General features: G+C 44.4%; 1 protein-coding gene across 5 annotated transcripts in view; it reads left to right on the forward strand.

Moving 5' to 3' along the window:
• Positions 1-19243, forward strand: part of nfic (nuclear factor I/C) — a 494946-nt gene that overhangs the window by 285347 nt on the left and 190356 nt on the right. For all 5 annotated transcript variants that reach the window (XM_072243879.1, XM_072243881.1, XM_072243880.1 and 2 more), the window contains exon 3: positions 17373-17444. In XM_072243879.1, the coding sequence (XP_072099980.1) occupies positions 17373-17444 (72 nt within the window). The remainder of the gene's footprint in view (positions 1-17372; positions 17445-19243) is intronic.

Below are 19243 nucleotides of genomic sequence, written 5' to 3' on the forward strand. Positions count from 1 at the left end.
ATCCCTACCACCATCCCACAATCTCTTTGACCCACCTCCCTCAGGACGGAGGTACAGGAGCATCAGGACTAGGACTGTCAGACTGGGTAACAGCTTCTTCCCTCAGGCTGTGAGACTAATGAATACACTGTCACCACCGAAGTTTCATCACTAGGACAGTGAGCTGTTTACTGTTTTCCTGTGCTGCTCACTACATGCATTTTAAATTATATTTTATTAACTTATTTGTGATAGTATTTTGTTTTCTGTGAAGTGTAGGTGCACCGTGGTCCGGAGGAACATTGTTTTGTTTTGGTTGTGTACATGTCAGGTGACAATAAACTTGAACTTGATCGTGACGACTTGAGAGGAGCATGGCCGATGATGGAGGTGTGGTACAGCTGCAGTGTCAGTGAGCACGTATTGAGGAAGCGTTCATAGGCATTGTACACGAATAGCATTCACGGGTATCGTTCGCGAGTAGTGTTCACGAGTAGTGTTCATGGGTATTGTTCATGGGTACTGTTCATGACTAGTGTTCACAAGTAGTGTCCATGAGTACTGTTCACAAGTGTTCACATGTGGTGTTCACAAGTAGTGTTCACAGGTGGTGTTCATGAGTAGTGTGCATGGATATTGTTCACGAGTAGTGTTGACAAGTAGTGTTCATGGGTACTTTTCACGAGTAGTCTTCATGGATATTGTTCATGGGTACTGTTCACGAGTAGGGTTCACGAGTAGTGTTGAGTAGTGTTCATGGGTACTGTTCATGAGTAGGGTTCACAAGTAGTGTTCACAGGTGGTGTTCATGAGTAGTGTGCATGGATATTGTTCATGGGTATTTGCGAGTACTGTTCACAGGCATTGTTCACGAGTAGTGTTCATGGGTATTATTCACAGATACCATTCACGAGCAGTGTTCACGAGTAGTGTTTGTGGGTAGTGTTCGTGGGTATTATTCACGGGTAGCATTCATGGGTAGTGTTCATGGGTATTGTTAACGAGTAGTGTTCACGGATAGCATTCACAGGTAGTGTTCACGGTAATGTTCATGGGTATTGTTCACGGGTAGCATTCAGATAGTGTCCACAGGTTCACGGTCCATTCAGAAATATTCTCGCAGAGTGGAAGAAGCTGTTCCTAAAGCGTTGAGTGTGTGTCTTCAGGCTTCTGTCCCTCCTTTCTGATAGTAGTAATGAGAAGAGGGCACGTCCTGGGTGATGAGGGTCCATAATGATGGATGCCACCTTCTTGAGGCCTTGCCTTTTGAAGCTGGCCATGATGATGGGGAGGTTAGTGTCCATGATGAAGCTGGCTGAGCTTTAACCCTCAGATCCAGACTGACAGATATATTTACAGATTTATCAGTAGATAGACAGAACAAGGAGAAAGAGAGCAAAATAGGTACTATTATAGTGTGGTCCAGGGGTTCATGGAGCAACCAGAAATCTAATGGTGGAGGGTGTGAGAAGCTGTTCCTAAAATTCCTACTCATTCTATTTTTTTGTGGCTCAAGTTAAGTGACGCTATTTCACTGAACTGGCTGTGAATTCTGTTCATCCTTCATGTCCCTCTGCTCCGCGCCCTTTCTGAACCCAGGTAGGTCAGCCAAATACTCTGATTGTTTGTTCAGCTGTTACTGGACTGCTCAATTGGAATGCTGCTGTAAATAGTTGCAAGTTGCACCCCACTATGTGCTGAACCAGTGTCTGGCTGATAAATGACCCAACAAACCGTTTCAGTTCAAGGGCAGTCAGAAATGGGTAATAAACGGGGCGCCATGGTAACGAAGCAGTATCGCAAAGCTTACAGCTTGGGGGCACTGGAGCTTGGAGTTCAATGCTGGCAACCTCTGTACGTCCTCCCCGTGGAATGGGTGCTCTGCTCTGGTCACTGAGCATATTCTAAGCAGAGTTTGATACGTTCTTAATTAGTATGGGCAACAAAAGTTGCAGGGAGAACTCGGGAGAATGAGATTAATTGGATTGTAAATTGTCTTGTGATTAGGTTAGAGTTAAATTGGGGATAGCTGGGGATGGCTGGGCAGAGTGGCTCTCTAAATAAAATAAACTTAAAAAAAAATAATAAAGGCTGGCCTCATCTGTGATACCCGGATAAAGACAAAGTTCAAGTCAATTTATTGTCAAATTTTGTGTATGTCACCATATACGACCCTGAGATTCATTTTCTTGTGGGCATTTACAGTAGAATAAAGAAATACAATAGAATCAATGAAAGACTATACACAATTCTGATAATTTGCAAAATAAGACAAACTGTATAAATATTACTACTACTACAACAACCACCACCATCAAATAAATAAATAAATAAATGAGTTGATACCTACTACTGAGAACATAAGTCCTTCAAAGTGAGTCTGTAGGTTGTGGAATCATTTCAGAGTTGAGGTGAGTAAAATCTCCACACTGGTTCAAGAGCCGAATGGTGGATGAAGAAACTTAGAAATCAACACGCACAAAATGCTGGAGGAACTCAGAAGGTCAGGCAACATCTGTGGAAAGGAGTAAACAGTGGACACTTCAGGCCGAGACCCTTCTCAGAACTGGAAAAGAAGGCAAAAGAAGCCAGAATAAAAAGGTGGGGTGGAGGGGAAGGAGTATTAATTGGCAGGTGAGGTCTCAGTCCCCTCAGTGGAATGGAACAGCTTCTTCTCTCCACTGTTAGATTTCTGAACCCATGAACACCACTTCACTGTTTTGCTCTCTTTCTGCATTACTTATTTATTTTTTACATTCTTATTGTATGTAGCCCCCCTGGCCAGCCTCAGGGTCGCTCGGCTCGCTGTCGTCTAGGGAAACAGCCCTCAGCCCTGGCAAACTGGGTAATTAGTTTGTGTGGATGCTGTGTGATGTTACCCCACCCCGCCCAAATAACAGACAATACACCAGATACGATTAAATGATTTACAGTTTATAGATAGTACTGGAACTATATAATTAATAGAGAATAAAATATAACAGGAAAATAAAAGGCGCCACACTTATCAAAGTTCAATCTCTTCGTGCACAAACAGTTGGAGCTCAGGACCTTTCTTCTTCACCCTGCGGCCCCTCGGACCACCTCGACCGGCCACCTGGGACCAACAATGGTGGCCGACCAGACGCTCCACACGAGTCAGTCTCCGTCTCCCCTAATTGCTAGTTTTTATGATTATGTATCGCACTGTACTGCTGCCACAGAACAACAACATTTCACAACATACAGTCTGTCAATGATAATAAACTTGACTGATTCTGAAGCTTTTGAATATATTTCTTACACAGGAACAAAGACCATTGGAGCTGCTGCCGGTTCCCTTTAGTTAACACATTGCCAGGCAGGGGCAGCAGTAAGGCCAAACCTGACCATGCCTTGTGAAAGTATTCATCTCCCAGCCCTTTCTTCACATAAATGGGTATTACAACCAGGGATTTTGATCAATTTAACTGAGAATTTTTATTTGTGAATCACACGCTCCTTTTTTCACAAAAGAGCCCAAAAGACAGGGAAAGTTGTCAAGCATGAAAAACTAAAAATTCAAAATCCTGAGATGTCAGCAGTTCAAAAGTATTCCATAAACCATAAGATACAGGAGCAGGATTAGGCCATTTGGCCCATCGAGTCTGCTCTGCCATTTCATCATAGCTGATCTGTTTTCCCTCTCAGCCCCAATCTCCTGTATTCGTCCTACTTTTACTCAGTACTTAGTTGAACAATCTCTTGCAGCTATTTCAGCCAATAGTCATTTTGGATAAGCCTTTATTAGCTTTGCACAACATGATGGAGCAAGATTTGCCCATTCCTTCTTGCAAAATTGCTCAAGCTCCGCCAGGTTAGTTGGGAAGTGGTGGTGGACAGCAGCCTTGAGGTCTTGCCAGAGATATTCAGTCAGATTAAGGTCAGGATTCTGACTGGGCCACACAGGACATCAATTTTCTTCATTTGAAGTCACTCCACAGTTGGTCTGGCAATGTGCTTTGGGTAATTGTCCTAATGAAAGATGAACTTCCTCCCAGTTTAAGCTTTCTGGCAGAGGTTAACAGGTTTTTATCCAGGATCTCTCTGTATTTAGTAGCATTCATCTTCCCATCAGTCCTGACCAGATATCCAGTCCCTGCTGCTAAAATGCATCCCATAGCATGATGCTAATTCCACTATACTTTACAGTAGGAATGGTGTTACCTGGCTGACACACAGTATTAGATTTACGCCACATGTACTGCTAAAAAAGAGCATATATCCTCGCTGTAAAAGCTTTGCAAAGCATCACATAGATATTATAAAGATGTGGAAGAAGGTCTTCTGGTTGGATGGAACTAAAGTGGAACTTTTTGCCCTCAACACTCAGTGTGGTGTACAGCATCAGGTTCAGGAACAGTTACTACCGCTCAACCATCAGGCTCTTGAACCAGAGGGGATAACTTCACTCAATTTCACTCACCCCTTCATTGAAAAGTTCCCACAACCTATGGACTCACTTTCAAGGACTCTACATCTCATGTTCTTGAAATTTATTGCTTATTTTACTATTATTATTATATTTAAATTTCTCGGCTCAAGCTGGTAAAACCTGAGGTACAGGCATAGCCAAGCACACTCATTTCTCAATTGCTAGGAACTTTCAGACTATTCTAGTGATGTTTAGTATTGTGGCTTCCTGGAGATTTACATAAATATTGTTGTGTAGGTCTAATTATTATTATTATTAATTATTTTCTTTCCTTTTGTCTTTGCACAGTTTGTTGTTTTTCTGCATGTTGGTTCTTTGTCCATCCCGCTGTGTGTGGCCTTTCATTGATTCTGTTATGTTTCTTGTACTTACTGTGAATGCCAGTGAAAATGAATCTCAGGGTTGTATATGGTGACATATCTGTACTTTGATGATAAAATTTACTTTGACCTTTGTACATCAAAGCACGCAGTGAAATGCATTGTTTGTGTCAAATGAAATCAGTGAGGATTGTGTTGGGTACTTCATTTCTGGTACCAACATGGCGCGCCTACAATTCAGTAACCTTAACAGTACGTCTTTGGAATGTGGGAGGAAACCAGAGCACCCGGAGGAAAACCACATGATCACAGGGAGAACGTACACACTCCACATAGACAGCAGCAGGCATTGAATCCCGATCTACCCGAACTGCTGCACTATCGTGCATGCCATTCATACTCTCCCTGAGGTTTGAAGCAAAAACTGCAGAGGGCTTGGTTGTGTCATAGTTTTTGCATAAGTTCTTGTGCAAGACCTGGTCAAAAGTAAGAGCTGAAACAGGAGCTTCTGACCACTGTTTATGGAAGAGAAAGTCTGCGTCTATTTTCAGCCGAGCAACTTCCTGGAAATTATGAGCACGGCATGAACGTCAATTTCTCCTTCCGATAATTTTATTTCTCTTTTTATTTCTTTTCCCCTCCCCCTATTCTCCTTGTTCCCCACTCTAGGCTCTTACCCCTTCTCCTCTCCTGTCTATAGCCACCACCTCCTTCCCCCACCCCATGGTCCCTTCCTCCTTTCCTTTCTCCCATGGCCCACTCTCCTCTCCTATCGGATTCCCTCTTCTCCAGCCCTTTTTCTGTTCACCTGGCTTCACCGACCACTTTCTATCTGTCCTCCTCCCCCTCCTCCCAGCTTTTTATTCTGGCATCTTCCCCCTTCCTTTCCAGTCCCGATGAAGGAATTCAACCCAAAACGCCGACAATTTGTTCATTTGCACAGATGCTGCCTGACCTGCTGAGTTCCTCCAGCATTTGGTGTGAGTTGTTCCAGGAAGTTATTCTGAGTTACAGTGTGGCTGGATGGTGAAAGGAGCCATAGTTACGAGATAAGTGTGCGGTTGTGTGAAACTGAAGTGGACAAGGTGATAAATCTGTGGAAGTCTCTGTCAGAGACAATAAAACCATAAGACATAGGCGCAGAATCAGGCCATTTGGCCCATCGAGTCTTTCCGCCATTCCATCAGAACAGATTTATTATCCCTCTCAACCCCATTCTCTTGTCTTCTCTGCGTAACCTCTGACTAATCAAGAACCTATTGATCTCCACTTTAAATATAGCCAATGACTTGACCTCCACAGCTGCCTGTGGTAATGAATTACACAGATTCATCACCCTCTGGCTAAAAAAAATTCTCCTCACCTTTGTTCTAAATGGACATCCCTCTATTCTGAGGCTGTACCCCCTGGTCCTAAACTCTAACATTATTGAAAACATCCTCTGCACATCCACCTGATCTAGGTCTTTCAATAGTCAGTAGGTTTCAATGAGATCTCCCCTCATTCTTCTAAACTCCAGTGAGTACAGGTCTAGAGCCATCAAACACTCCTCATATGTTAAACCCTTTCATTCCTGAGATCATCCTTGTGAACCTCCTCTGGACGGCTGGTCGTCTGGCCGGCTGGTGGCGCGGTGAGATTGGCGCCGGGCTCGGGAACGGAGGATCTCAAGTTCGATCCAGTGACAGACCGCCCCCGTGCGCGCCCTCCATCCGCGCTGGGTTGATGTCGAGCTCGCAACTCGGCCTCGTAAAATAATACTGCGAAATGTCTGCGCGAAGAGTGGCGTCCCACACAGCCTTTCGAACTGCGCCTTGTAAGGTAAGAAAATGCCCGACACTGGCCTCTCAGGTCTGAGTCGATGTTGTCATCATCATCATCGTCCTCTGGACCCTCTCCAATGCCAGCACATCTTTTCTTATATACAGAATCATGGAGGCTAGCTCACTGTGAGTATATAAAAAGTAGATTAATTTTTGAAAGATTGGTGATCTGATGGGAGCTGGGACAGGTGAGAACCTAAAGCTTGGGTCAGATCAGCCATGAACATTCTCAAAGTTTAAAGTACATTTATTATCAAAGTAAGTACTGAGAATTATTGTTTTGCAGGCATTCACAGTTAATACAAAGAATCAATGAAAAATGCACACAAGATGGACTAGCAACCAATGTGCAAAAGATAACTGTACAAATACAAAAACGAAAAATCACAAACAAAATAATAAATAAACAATAAATATCAAGAACATGAGATGAAGAGTTCTTGAAAGAGAGTCCATTGGTCGTGGGAACAGTTTGGTATTGAGACGAGTGAAGTTGAGTGAAGTTATCCCCTCTGGTTCAAGATGGTTGAGGTGTAGTAACTGTTCCTGAATCTCCTGTACCAACTTCCTGCATGGTCTCCGATGAACTCTTCACCTTACAATCAACCTCGTTATGTCCTTGCACCTTACTGCCTAGCTGCCCTGCAGCTTTTTCTGTAGCTGTTACACTTTATTCTATATAGTTATTATTTTGTCTCGTACTATATGGCATGTAGCATAGTGGTTAGCATTACACTTTACAGCATCAGCTGTAAGATTCGATTCAATATCTGCTGCTGTCTGTAAGGGGTATGTACATTGTCCTTGTGACCGCGAAGATTCTTTCCACATTTCAAAGATGTGCGAGTTAGGGTTGGTATGTTGCGGGCATGCTATGTTGGCGGTGGAAGCATGACGACACTTGCAGACTGCCCTGCACAATTCTTGTTGATTTAACTTGACACAACTAACGCATTTCACTATATGCTTCAACGTACATGTGACGAAAAAGCTCATCCTTATCTCTTTTATAATTTTTGTTTGATGAAGACCTCTGAGACTTGTAAATGGGAAGAGATTAAGATAAAAATAAGGTTTATTGGTTACATTGGCTACTTCAAAACATCGAAACGCACAGTGAAATGCATTGTTAAGCCTCAATGACCAACACAATCCGAGTACATGTATGGGCCAGCCTGCAAGTGTTGCCTTGCTTTTGGCACTGATTTAGCTTGCTCACAATTTATTAACACTAACCTGTACGTGCTTGGACTGTGGGAGGAAACCGGAGTGCCCAGAGGAAACCCAGACAGTCACGGGGAGAATGTACAAACTCCACACAGAGAGCAATGAACACAAAGTGCTGGAGGAACTCAGCAGATCAGGCAGCATCTATGGAAATGAATAAACAGTTGACATTTCAGGCTGAAACCCTTCTTCAGGATGGGAAAGGAAGCGGGAAGACACCAAAAAAGGTTGGGGGATGGAAAGGAGGACTAGTTACAAGGTGACAGGTGAAGTCAGGTGGGTAGGAAAGGTAAAGGGCTGGAGAGGAAGTAATTTGATCAGAGAGGAGAGTGGACCATGAGAGAAGGAGAAGGGGGAGGGGAACCAGTGGGAGGTGATAGACAGGTGAGCAGAGGTAAGAGGCCAGAGTGGGGGGAGGGAATTTTTTTTAACTGGAAGAAGAAATCAATATTCTTGCCAATAGGTTGGAGGGTACCTAGACCGAATTATAAGGTGTTGCTCCTCCACCCTGAGTGTGGCCGTATCATGGCACAAAGGGGGGCCAATTAGGATGTCTGGGCACTGGGAAGTTCTGTTTCTGGGGGTGGAGCAGAGGTGCTCGACGAAGCTGTCCCCCAGTTTACGATGGGTCTCAGCCACATGGAGAGCACAGAACTCAGTAGATGACCCCAACAGATTCTTGGGTGAAGTGTTGCCTCACCTGGAAGGACTTTTTGGGGCCTTAAATGGAGGTGAGGGAGGAGGTGAATGGGCAGATGTAACACTTTGGCTGCTTGCAGGGATAAGTGCCTGGAGGTAGGAGCAGACAAGGGAATCATGGAGGGAGCGATCCCTGCAGAAAGCAGAAAGAGGGGGAGAAGTAATGATGTGTTTGGCCGTAGGATCCCTTTGGAGATGCTGGAAGTTGCGGAGGCTCATGGGGTGGTAGGAGACGAGGGTGTCCTTATGGACAGTGGTGGGAATTGAACCCCGATATGATAGCTGCCACTGTAAAGCCTTACGCTACAGTGCCGTGCTTCTTGATAGATTCAAAGCCAAACACACTGGCTATATCGCAGCACGGTAGATATTGAGGGAGTTCTCTAAAAGGCACTGAGATACAGTAATGCAGGTTAACCATGGTGGTCGGTAAGGCGACGTTGTTTATTGGGTTGGGATGACACCCGGATCTGAATCAGACAAACGACTGACAATTTGAAGATGTTCAGACAGCTGCTCTCCACCACTTGGCAAGAGTGACCATGCAACTGTAACCATGGTAACACATGTCTGATATCTGCCGCTGAGCTCGCAATGGCGCCAAAAATACGAACAAAGCCTGCCGACGTGACACAGCTGACAAAACATTAAAACAACACTCTCTCGCTGGCTCACACCTCCAACCATCTTGTCCCAGTAACACTTCGCTGTAGTAGATCACAATTTCACAGAAATAGTATACATACTTTATGAAGAAATGTTGAGCGAGCTAGGGCGTTTCTTTTTGAAGTTCAAAAGCTCAAAGTAAATTTATTATCAAAATACATATATGTCACCATATACAACCCTGAGGCTCACTTTTGTGCATTCACAGTAAATAAAGAGAGAAAATTTAATAAATAAGTAAGCAATAAATACTCAGAACACAAATTGTAGAGTTCTTAAAAGTCAGTCCATAAGTTGTGGGAACAGTTCAGTGATGGAGTGTGCGAAGTTGAGTGAAGTTATCCCGTCTAGTTCAAGGGCCTGATGGTTGAGGGTAATAACTGTTCCTGGACCTGGTGGTGTGAGTCCTGTGGCTCCTGTACCTTTTTCCTGATGGTAGCAGTGAGAAGAGAGCATGGCCTGAGGGTGAGGGTCCTTGGTGATGGGTGCTACTTTCCTGCGAAAGTTTTTCATGTAGGTGTGCCAGTGCTGGGGAGGGCTTTACCCGTGATGGACTGGGCTATATCCACTACTTTTTGTGGGATTTTCCATTCAAGGAAGGATAAGAAGGAACTTGTTAGAGGTATATAAGATTATGAGAGGCATAGATAGGGTGAACAACCAGTGCTTTTTACCTAGGGTGGTAATTGCTAATACCAGAGGAGTCAGCTGTGTGCTGAACTGAGGCAGTGGCTATGGGCCTGCTCTGGCTGCCCCGGACTTCGTGTGTGAGGATTCACTTTCGTTCTAAATGTTACTTGCCTATTTTTATTGTTCACATGATTTGAATTTTTGCATCTTTTTGCCATTTGGTTGTTTGTTGGTCTTTTCTCATGGGCTCTTTTGCATTTCTTGTCTTGCGGCTGCCTGTAGAGAGACAAATCTCAAGGTTGTATAATATCGACGTACTTTGATAAATAAATTTAGTTGAACTTTGAAGGCAAGAGTTCCTATTCTGGAATCCACGGAACCCTTGCTGAATGGTATTGGTCTATGGGATCAAAAAGGTGGGGAACCACTGATTTAAGGCGAGTGGAGGAAAGCACATGGGGGATGTTTAACACAGAGAGTGGTGGGTGTGTGGTACACACTGCAGGGGTGGTGGTAGAGGCAGATACGTTAGAGACATTTTAAAGACTGTTACATAGGCACATAGATATAAGAAAAATAGAGGGCTATAAGCTATGTAGGAGGGAAGTGTTAGATTGAGTAGGTCAGCACAATATTGAGGGCAGAAGGGCCAGTATTATATTGCACTGTTCTATGTTCTATGTTACGTTTTCACATTCGGGAACGATTGTATCCGGTGTTTGTTCCAGGGACTTGCAAAAATACTGAACAAATATTTCACGGGTTAATCAGTCAGCTTTACTTTTATAGACATCATGAGCATCATGTGGTAGATGCTGACAGTTTACGGTAACTAATCTCAGCAGCTGCACCGTGCTCGCCAGGTGTTAGACCGAGAGACATTGCCGCTGTTGCTTTATACTGGAGGGAACTTCAAAGTGGAGATGAGATTAGATTAGATTAGATTTACTAGTCACATGTATATCGAACCGTACAGTGAAATGTGTCACTTGTGTCAACAACCAACATGGTCTGTGAATGTGCTGGGGGCAGCCTGCAAATATTGTCACCTTTCTGGTGCCTACATAGCGTGCCACAATTTACTAATCCTAACCTATACGTCTCTGGAATTGTGGAGGAAACCAGAGCACCCAGAGGAAGCACACACAGTCAGGGGGAGAACATACAAACTCCTTCCAACGGTGACAAGAATCAAATCCCAGTTGTTTGCACTGTAAAGGGCGATGGTCAACCCAGGTTGTGAGGGAGAATGGTCAACTCATTTCAACCTGTTAATTCAAACATCTGAGCTTCCCATCTCAGCATGCAGTTGTCCTTAATGAATTGAGTATATTAGTATCATTATCTAGAGATTTTAGGTATATAATGGTTTCTCATGTGAAAACTAAACCCAGCGTAAATGGGTTTAATTTTTACATGGGAACAGGCAGTGTAAATGGTTCAGAATGGACTAGATGGGCCGAAGGACCTGTTTGTATGACTCTATATTATATATGATGTTCTCTTCAGTAATTGGTGTCGATCGGTGAGGCCCAGGAGGAACAGAATATGAATTTAAATTCAAGTTTCAAGTTTAATTATCATTCAGTCGGACATGAATACCGATGAATACAGCTAAACGAAATAGTGTTCCTCTGGGGTCAAGGTACAAAGCGCAACACCAACAGTCATTCACAGTACAAGGCACATTCAAGATAGCAGTAAACATACAGCCACACAAAAACAGTTATATAGCTCAAGTCCCTGAGTGACGTGCCCTGTGAACTGATGGTGTATGGTTGTTATTGGTTGTCAGTAGTCCACAGGCGAATGTACGCACGCATGCAATCCAACTTGTCTTCCAGTGAGGGAACACTGGAGAGCAGCACCAACAGAAGAGGCCAGCCCCAAACCCAGCATGGGTGCTGCGTCACACCACCTCTGGTGTCTCCCATCCCGGCGGCTGCAACGGGCAAGCCCACTGCTTGGGGCCTAGTCCTCACTATAACTGAGGCCATGTAGCTCCCCCGCTGCCTGTCTCACCATAAACAAGGGAAATGGGCTCGCAGCATTTTACATTACCAATGTCCGCCAGAGCCTTGTGATCACAAGAAAAATGACTAAGGCAATTGCTCACTGTCAGACTGCACACCGCCTTTGCTGTAGCAGGTGGAAACTTGGTCCACACCAAGTCCAGCTAACGAGCCTACTGTTTCCCATCTCAGCTTTTATTTTCTGTTACCAGTAGCTACTGTTTTTAGAAAGAAAGATCAGCTTCATTTATCACATGTACATTGAAACATACAGTGAAATGCATCATTTTCATCAAATCAAATCGGTGAGTGTGGAACCACACTTCCAGCACCAACAATGCAAGCCCACAACTCAATAACCCTATCTGGTACATCTTCGGAATGTGGGAGGAAACCAGAGCACCCAGAGGAAATGCAGCTGGTCACATGGAGAACATACAGACAGTGGTGGGAATCGAACCTCAATGTTACAACTGGTGGGGTAAAGTGTTATTCTCACCGCTACGTTACTGTGGTGTCCCTAGGAACAAAAAGCTTTTGCTTTTTGATTTATCCTTGCAGTTAGTGTCACAATCCTGCTGTCCTTTGCTAGTTACTTTTCGACCAATTGTAAATAGTGGGGGAGGTAGTTGTTAGGCTTCAGTTGAACATAACAAGTAATTTGAAGAATATTAGCACCATCTGCTGCTAATCTGCACGTTATGTGGCAGAAACCCAGTCAGTATTTTTTTTCATGGTTGCATTCTGGTACCAGCCCGCTAGTGTAGAAGTTAGTGCAATGCTTTACAGTACCAGTGAAAGGGTTCAATTCCCACTACTGTCCGTAAGGAGTCTGCTTTTTCTCCCCATGACCACATGGGTTTCCTCTGAGTCATCCACCTTCCTCCGCATTCCAAAGGTGCACCGGTTAGTCGATTAATTGAACACTTGGGTGTAATGGGCAGCGTGGGCTCGTTGTGCCGGGCAGGCCTGTTACCATGCTGTATCTCTACATCAACAAATAAAAATAATGTGCCCTTTTGAAGCAATTTCAAAGGCAAAAATAAATGTAAAAACGCATCAAAAATGTGGCATTTTAGTTGAGAAAAAATCAAATATCTGAATTGGCTGTGTACTGAATATAATGTAATTATATACAACTATCTTCACCACATGTTCATCGACTTGTTTCAACATGGTTTCAGTTTTCAAGTCATTCCAGGCATAAACCGTGTTGTATAACCATTTCATAATTGGGAAATTTATATCATGTAACCAGAATAGAAAGTCTGTGGATCTGATCGTGAGTATTGGGTGACCAGAACTGAAGCCAACATCCAGTGTAGGTAATGAAGATACACTTTTCTCACTGGGATCACTTGCATCAGACCCAACAACACCTCGCAGTATTATAAGGTGTAGGAGCAGAATTACGCCATTCAGCCCACCAAGTCTGCTCCTCTACTCCATCATGGCTGATTTATTTTCCCTCTCAACCCCATTCTCCAACCTTCTCCCCGTACCTTTTGATACCCTGACTAATCAAGAACCTATCAACCTCTGCTTTAAATATAGAATCAAAATTAGGTTTAATATCACTGGCATATGTCGTGAAATTTGTTGTTTTGTGGCAACAATACATAGCAATACTTAATAATAAAAACTGTAAATTACAATAAGAAATATATATATACGGTACTGTGCAAAAGTCTTAGGTATAGCTAGGGTGTACTGTACTGTATTTGTCAACGTGGAGCAGAGAGTGAGTTTGTAAATCTGGTGGGAGCAAAGGATGTTGGGAGTGGCGAGGGTGGATTGCCACGGGAGATGTGTGGGAGAGGAGGAGTGCAGGGAGCAAGAGGTGGCATGGGTGCCAACACACCCAGCCCTGAGAGACCAGGCAGGGTCATTTGATTCCAAACAATTGATCTTGCCCCCTTTCCCTTTTCCCAGCCGTGATTCCCCTCTCCCTGTCCCCTTCCCACTCTCAGTCCACAGTGGAGACCCATATCAGAATCAGATTTATCATCACTTACATATGCCATGAAATTTGTGGGGTTTTTTTGTGGCAGCAGTACAATGTAATATGTAAAATTACTACAGTTCTGTGCAAAAAATAGTGAGAGTTGTACATTTGAAAATGACTTGGCTTTCACAGCCGAATGTGGCAATAAAATCCATTGATTCACCACCCTCTGGCTAAAAGTATTCCTCCGCATCTCTGATTTAAAGCGACATCCTTCTGTACTAAGAATAACATTAGTAAAAAGCTGAAACCACTTCTCAGAGATGATAAACTGGGAGTATCATCAACTTTGAATATCTCGATTAGTTCTAAAGTGAACTGGAATGAGATCCACTGCCTGTGGAACCCATTTTGTTTTGATCTGGCATTATGTTGCTGAAACTCAGAATATCTGCACGTTGCAGAAGATACGGGTTCACCAGTGGTAAATGCAACCTGTGGCCACTTTATTAGGTACAGATTCCCAAAAGGTTAACTTGCAGGTTGAATCAATGATGGAGAAGGCAAATGCAATATTAGCATTCATTTCAAGAGGACTAGTATATCAAAGCAGCGATGTAATGCTGAGCCTTTATAAGGTACTAGTGAGGCCTCACTTAGAATACTGTGAGCAGTTTTGGACCCCTTATTTAAGAAATAATGTGCTGATATTAGAGAGGGTCCAGAGGTCCAGAAGCAGCAATTGATGTCTCTAGGCCTGGACTCACTGGAATTGAGGAATTGGAATTGAGGGGAGAGCTCATTAAAACCTACTGAAGGCGGAAAGACCTAGATAGAGTATATGTGAAGAGGGGAGGGGAGTCTAGGATCAGAGGACACAGCCTCAGAATAGAGGGACTGCCATTTAGAATGGAGGTGAGGAGGAATTTCTTTAGCCAGAGAGTGGTGAATCTGTGGAATTCGTTGCCACAGGGAGTAGTGGAGGCCAGATTCATTTAAGATGGAGGTTGATAGGTTCATGATTAGTCAAGCATGAGAAATTACAGAGGGAAGGCAGGAGAATGGGGTTGAGAGGGAAATGGATTGGCCATGATGAAATGGCGGAGCAGACTTGATGGGCTGAATAGTCATAGTCATACTTTATTGATCCCGGGGGAAATTGGTTTTCATTACAGTTGCACCATAAATAATAAGTAGTAATAAAACCATAAATAGTTAAATAGTAATATGTAAATTATGCCAGGAAATAAGTCCAGAACCAGCCTATTGGCTCAGGGTGTCTGGCCCTCCAAGGGAGGAGTTATAAAGTTTGATGACCACAGGCAGGAATGACTTCCTATGACACTCTGTGTTGTATCTCGGTGGAATGAGTCTCTGGCTGAATGTACTCCTGTGCCCAACCAGTACATTATGTAGTGGATGGGAGACATTGTCCAAGATGGCATGAGTGCTGCTCCTATGTCTTGTGGTCTTATGGAAAATGGTCTTCTGCTTTGTGTAGTCTCCTGCTGCTGTAGCCCATCCACTTCTAGGTTCAGCGTATTGTGCATTCAGAGATGCTCTTTTCTACACCACTGTTGTAATAGGTGGCTATTTGAGTTACTGTCAGCTTGAACCAGTCTGGTCATTCTTCTTTGAACTCTCTCATTAACAAGGTATTTTCACCCACAGAACTGTCGTTCGCTTGACAGCCCTTTGAGGTTAGGACCTCCACAGGGTCAGACCCTCAAACTGATCACATTACTGCTTCACCTGTCCCTGGCCCACACATGTACATTGAAACATACAATGAAATGCATCATATCCGTCAACCACCAACACAGTCCAAGGATTGCCACAGTCTGCAAGGGTTGCCATTCCTCCGGCGCCAACATACTGTGCCCACATCCCACTAACCCTAACCTATATGTTTTCGTAATGTGGGAGGAAACCGTGGCCCTTGGAGGAAACCCACACAGTCACAGGGAGAATATGCAAACTCCTTACAGACCGTGCGCAGGAACTGAATTCTGATCGCTGCTGCGATACGCTACCAGAGAAATAATACTAGGTGAGAAAATAACATTGAAGAACAAAATGCAAACAACAGCTACAGAGAGAGTGTAGTGCAGGTAGACCACAAGGTGGAAGGCCAAAAGTTCATCTTATTGTACTGCACCACACCGACCATGACACAATGACCACTGTTCTCCACCCTCCACGTAAACAGGCTCCAATCTTCAGTTGAATTGGTTCTGTAAATGAGCTTTCTCAAGCTGATCAATGGCAGTAAAGTCGAGTCAAATTCAAGTTTGTTTATTGTTGTTCAGCTGCACACATGCATACCACCAAATGAAACAACGTTCCTCCAGCCAACACAGTACATATAATTCACACACACAACACATTAAATAATATTAATACTAGTAAATTAACAAATACCAAAGCAACACACACAAAATGCTAGAGGAACCCAGCAGGTCAGGCAGCATTGATGAAAATATCGACTATCTGTTCGTTTCCATAGATGCTGCCTAACTGCCTGAGTTCCTCCAACGTTTTGTGTGTCTTGCTCTGGATTTCCAGCATCTGCAGACTTTCTCTAATTATAACAAAAATAAGGTGAATTTATGATGTAGGTTAAAAAGTAAACTGGCGCTTTAATTGTGATGACACTTGGGTGATGGCAGTGAGTTCAGTAGTCATACGGCTTGGGTCATATCCCCTTTTGCCAATCACCTATCCAGCTCTTGGCTCCATCCCTCCCCTCCTGTCTTCTCCTATCATTTTGGATCTCCCCCTCCCCCTCCCACTTTCAAATCTCTTACTAACTCTTCCTTCAGTTAGTCCTGACGAAGGGTCTCGGCCCGAAACGTCGACTGTACCTCTTCCTAGAGATGCTGCCTGGCCTGCTGCGTTCACCAGCAACTTTGATGTGTGTTGCTTGAATTTCCAGCATCTGCATACTTCCTGTTGTTTGCGCTTGGAGGAAGAAGCTGTTTCCCATCCTAACAGTCCTTGTCCTAATGCTATGGTACGTCCTGCCTGATGGCATGGGGTCAAAGAGATAGTTGGACTGGTGAGAGGGATCAGTGATAATGATATGGGCCCTGCATACTCAGTGCTCCTGATAAATATCTCTGATGGACGTGAGATGTGGAATACTGTACATTAAATAGACATGGTACAGCCCCTCAGTTTATGGCACCTAGGAATGTTACTGTAGTGAGAGTGAATAGTTCTGAGGCATCAGAGTCGGTGTGTACATCAGAGGTGGTATGGTGCGGCGTCCATTCTGGACACAGTGCTGTCCCTAGTGTTCGCTCGGGAGAAGACAAGCCGACTTGTTTCGATCTGTTCGACTGCAGCATTCACAGTCTCAAACTCCTGGACTTTTTTTTGAGTGACTGTATTTTATTGATATCTTATATGTGCTATATCTTATATGTTTTAATTATCTTGTATGTGTTATATGTGCCTTGTGCTGTGTATGACTGTTGATGCTGTGTTTTGTATCTTGGCCCTGGAGTAATGCTGTCTCGTTTGGCGGCATTCATGGGTATTCACATATGGTTGAATGACAATTAAACTTGAACTATGAACTACTTTTCCTTCATTCGAGCCATCTTTTTCTTGCAGAATCGGAACAGAGTGGCAGCCCAAGGCCTGCTATTGGCTCTGACGCTGAAGATACCAAGACAGGAACAATTGGTGAGTACTGACGTAGCTGGTGTAAATGTATGAATACAATCACTGGCCACTTTTTTCAATACCTCCTCTTGCCAATGAAGTGGACACTGAGTGTATGTTCCCGGTCTTCTGCTTCCAGTTCAAGGTTCAACGTGTTGTGAGTTCACAGATGCTCTTCTGCCCACCACTGTTGTAACGTGTGGTTATTTGAGTTACTGTCACCTTCCTGTCACAAACAAGAGAAAATCTGCAGATACTGGAAATCTAAGTAACACACAAAATGCTGGAGGAACTCAGCAGGCCAGGTGGCATCCATGGAAAAGAGTTCAGTCAACATTTCGGACCAAGGCCCTTCAGTAGTACTGGAGAAAAACGTCAAGGAGTCACGATTAGAGGGTGGGGGGAGAGGAGAAAGAAAAACACAAGGTGATAGGTGAAACTGGGAGGGGGAGGGAGGGAGGGGCGAAATAAAGAGTTGGGAAGTTGATCAGTAAAAGAGATGCAGGTGTGGAGAAGGGGGAATCTAATAGGAGAGGACAGAGGCCATGGAAGAAAGAATAAGGGGAGGAGCACCAGAGAGGGGCGATGGGCAGGTAAGGAGGTAAAGTGAGAGAGGGAAAATGGGATGGAGAATAGAGAAAGTGGGGGGGGTGGCAGCAACACTGGACATTTGAGAAATCAATGTTCATGCCATCACGTTGGAGGCTACCCAGATGAAATATAAGGTGTTGCTTCTCCAACCTGTGTGTGGCCTCATCGCGACAGTAGAGGAGGCCATGGACTAACCTGTTGGAATGGAAATGGGAAGTGGAAATGAAATGGGTGGCCACTGGGAGATCTGGCAGACGAAGCGTAGATGCTCGGTGAAGTGGTCTCCCAATCTACTTCGGGTCTCACGAATATACAGGAGACTACACCAGGAGCACTGAATACAGTAAATGACCCCAACGAACTCACAGGTGAAGAGTCACCTCACTTGGAAGGACTGTTTGGGGCCCTGAATGTCAGTGAGGGAAGAGGTGTAAGGGCAAGTGTAGCACTTGTTCCACTTGTAAGGATAAGTGCTGGGAGGGAGATCATTGGAGAGGGACGAATGAACAAGGGAGTCACACAGGGAGCAATCCCTGCAGAAAGCAGAAAATAGGGGAAGAGGGAAAGATGTGCTTGGTTGTGGGATCCCATTGGAGATGGCAGAAGTTACGGAGAAATATGGGCTGGATGCAGTGACTGGTGGGGTGGTAGGTGAGGACAAGAAGAACCTATCCCTGGTGGGGTGGCGGGAGGATGGGGCGAGGCCAGACCTGCGCAACCTGCGGTTGAGGGTAGCATTGATGGTAGAGGAAGTGAAGCCCCTTCCTTTGAAGAAGGAGGAGATCTCCTTCGTTCCTGAATGAAAAGCCTCATCCTGAGAGCAGATGCGGCAGAGACAGAGGTATTCGAGAAGGGGATTTTTGGCATTTTTACAAGTACAGGGTGGGTTAAGGTTAACCCTAACCCTAATCCCCCTCCCAGTTTCATCTAGTGTTTCTCCCTCCCCTCCCCCACCCTCTAATCCGGACTCCTTATCATCTTTCCCCAGTTCTGCTGGAAGGTCTCAGCCGGAAACATAGATTTCCATAGATGTTGCCTGGCCTGCTGAGTTCTTCTAGCATTTTGTGTGTGTTACTATCACCTTCCTGTCAGCTTGAACCAGTCTGGCTATTCTGCTCTGGCCCACAGAACTGCCGCTCACTGGATGTCTTTTTGGTTTTCGACCACTCTCTGTAAACTCTAGAGACTGTTGTTTGCGACAATCCCAGGAGATCAGCAGTTTCTGAGAT

Source organism: Mobula birostris, chromosome 26 (genome assembly GCF_030028105.1).
Source record: "Mobula birostris isolate sMobBir1 chromosome 26, sMobBir1.hap1, whole genome shotgun sequence".
Taxonomy (NCBI): Eukaryota; Metazoa; Chordata; class Chondrichthyes; order Myliobatiformes; family Myliobatidae; genus Mobula; species Mobula birostris.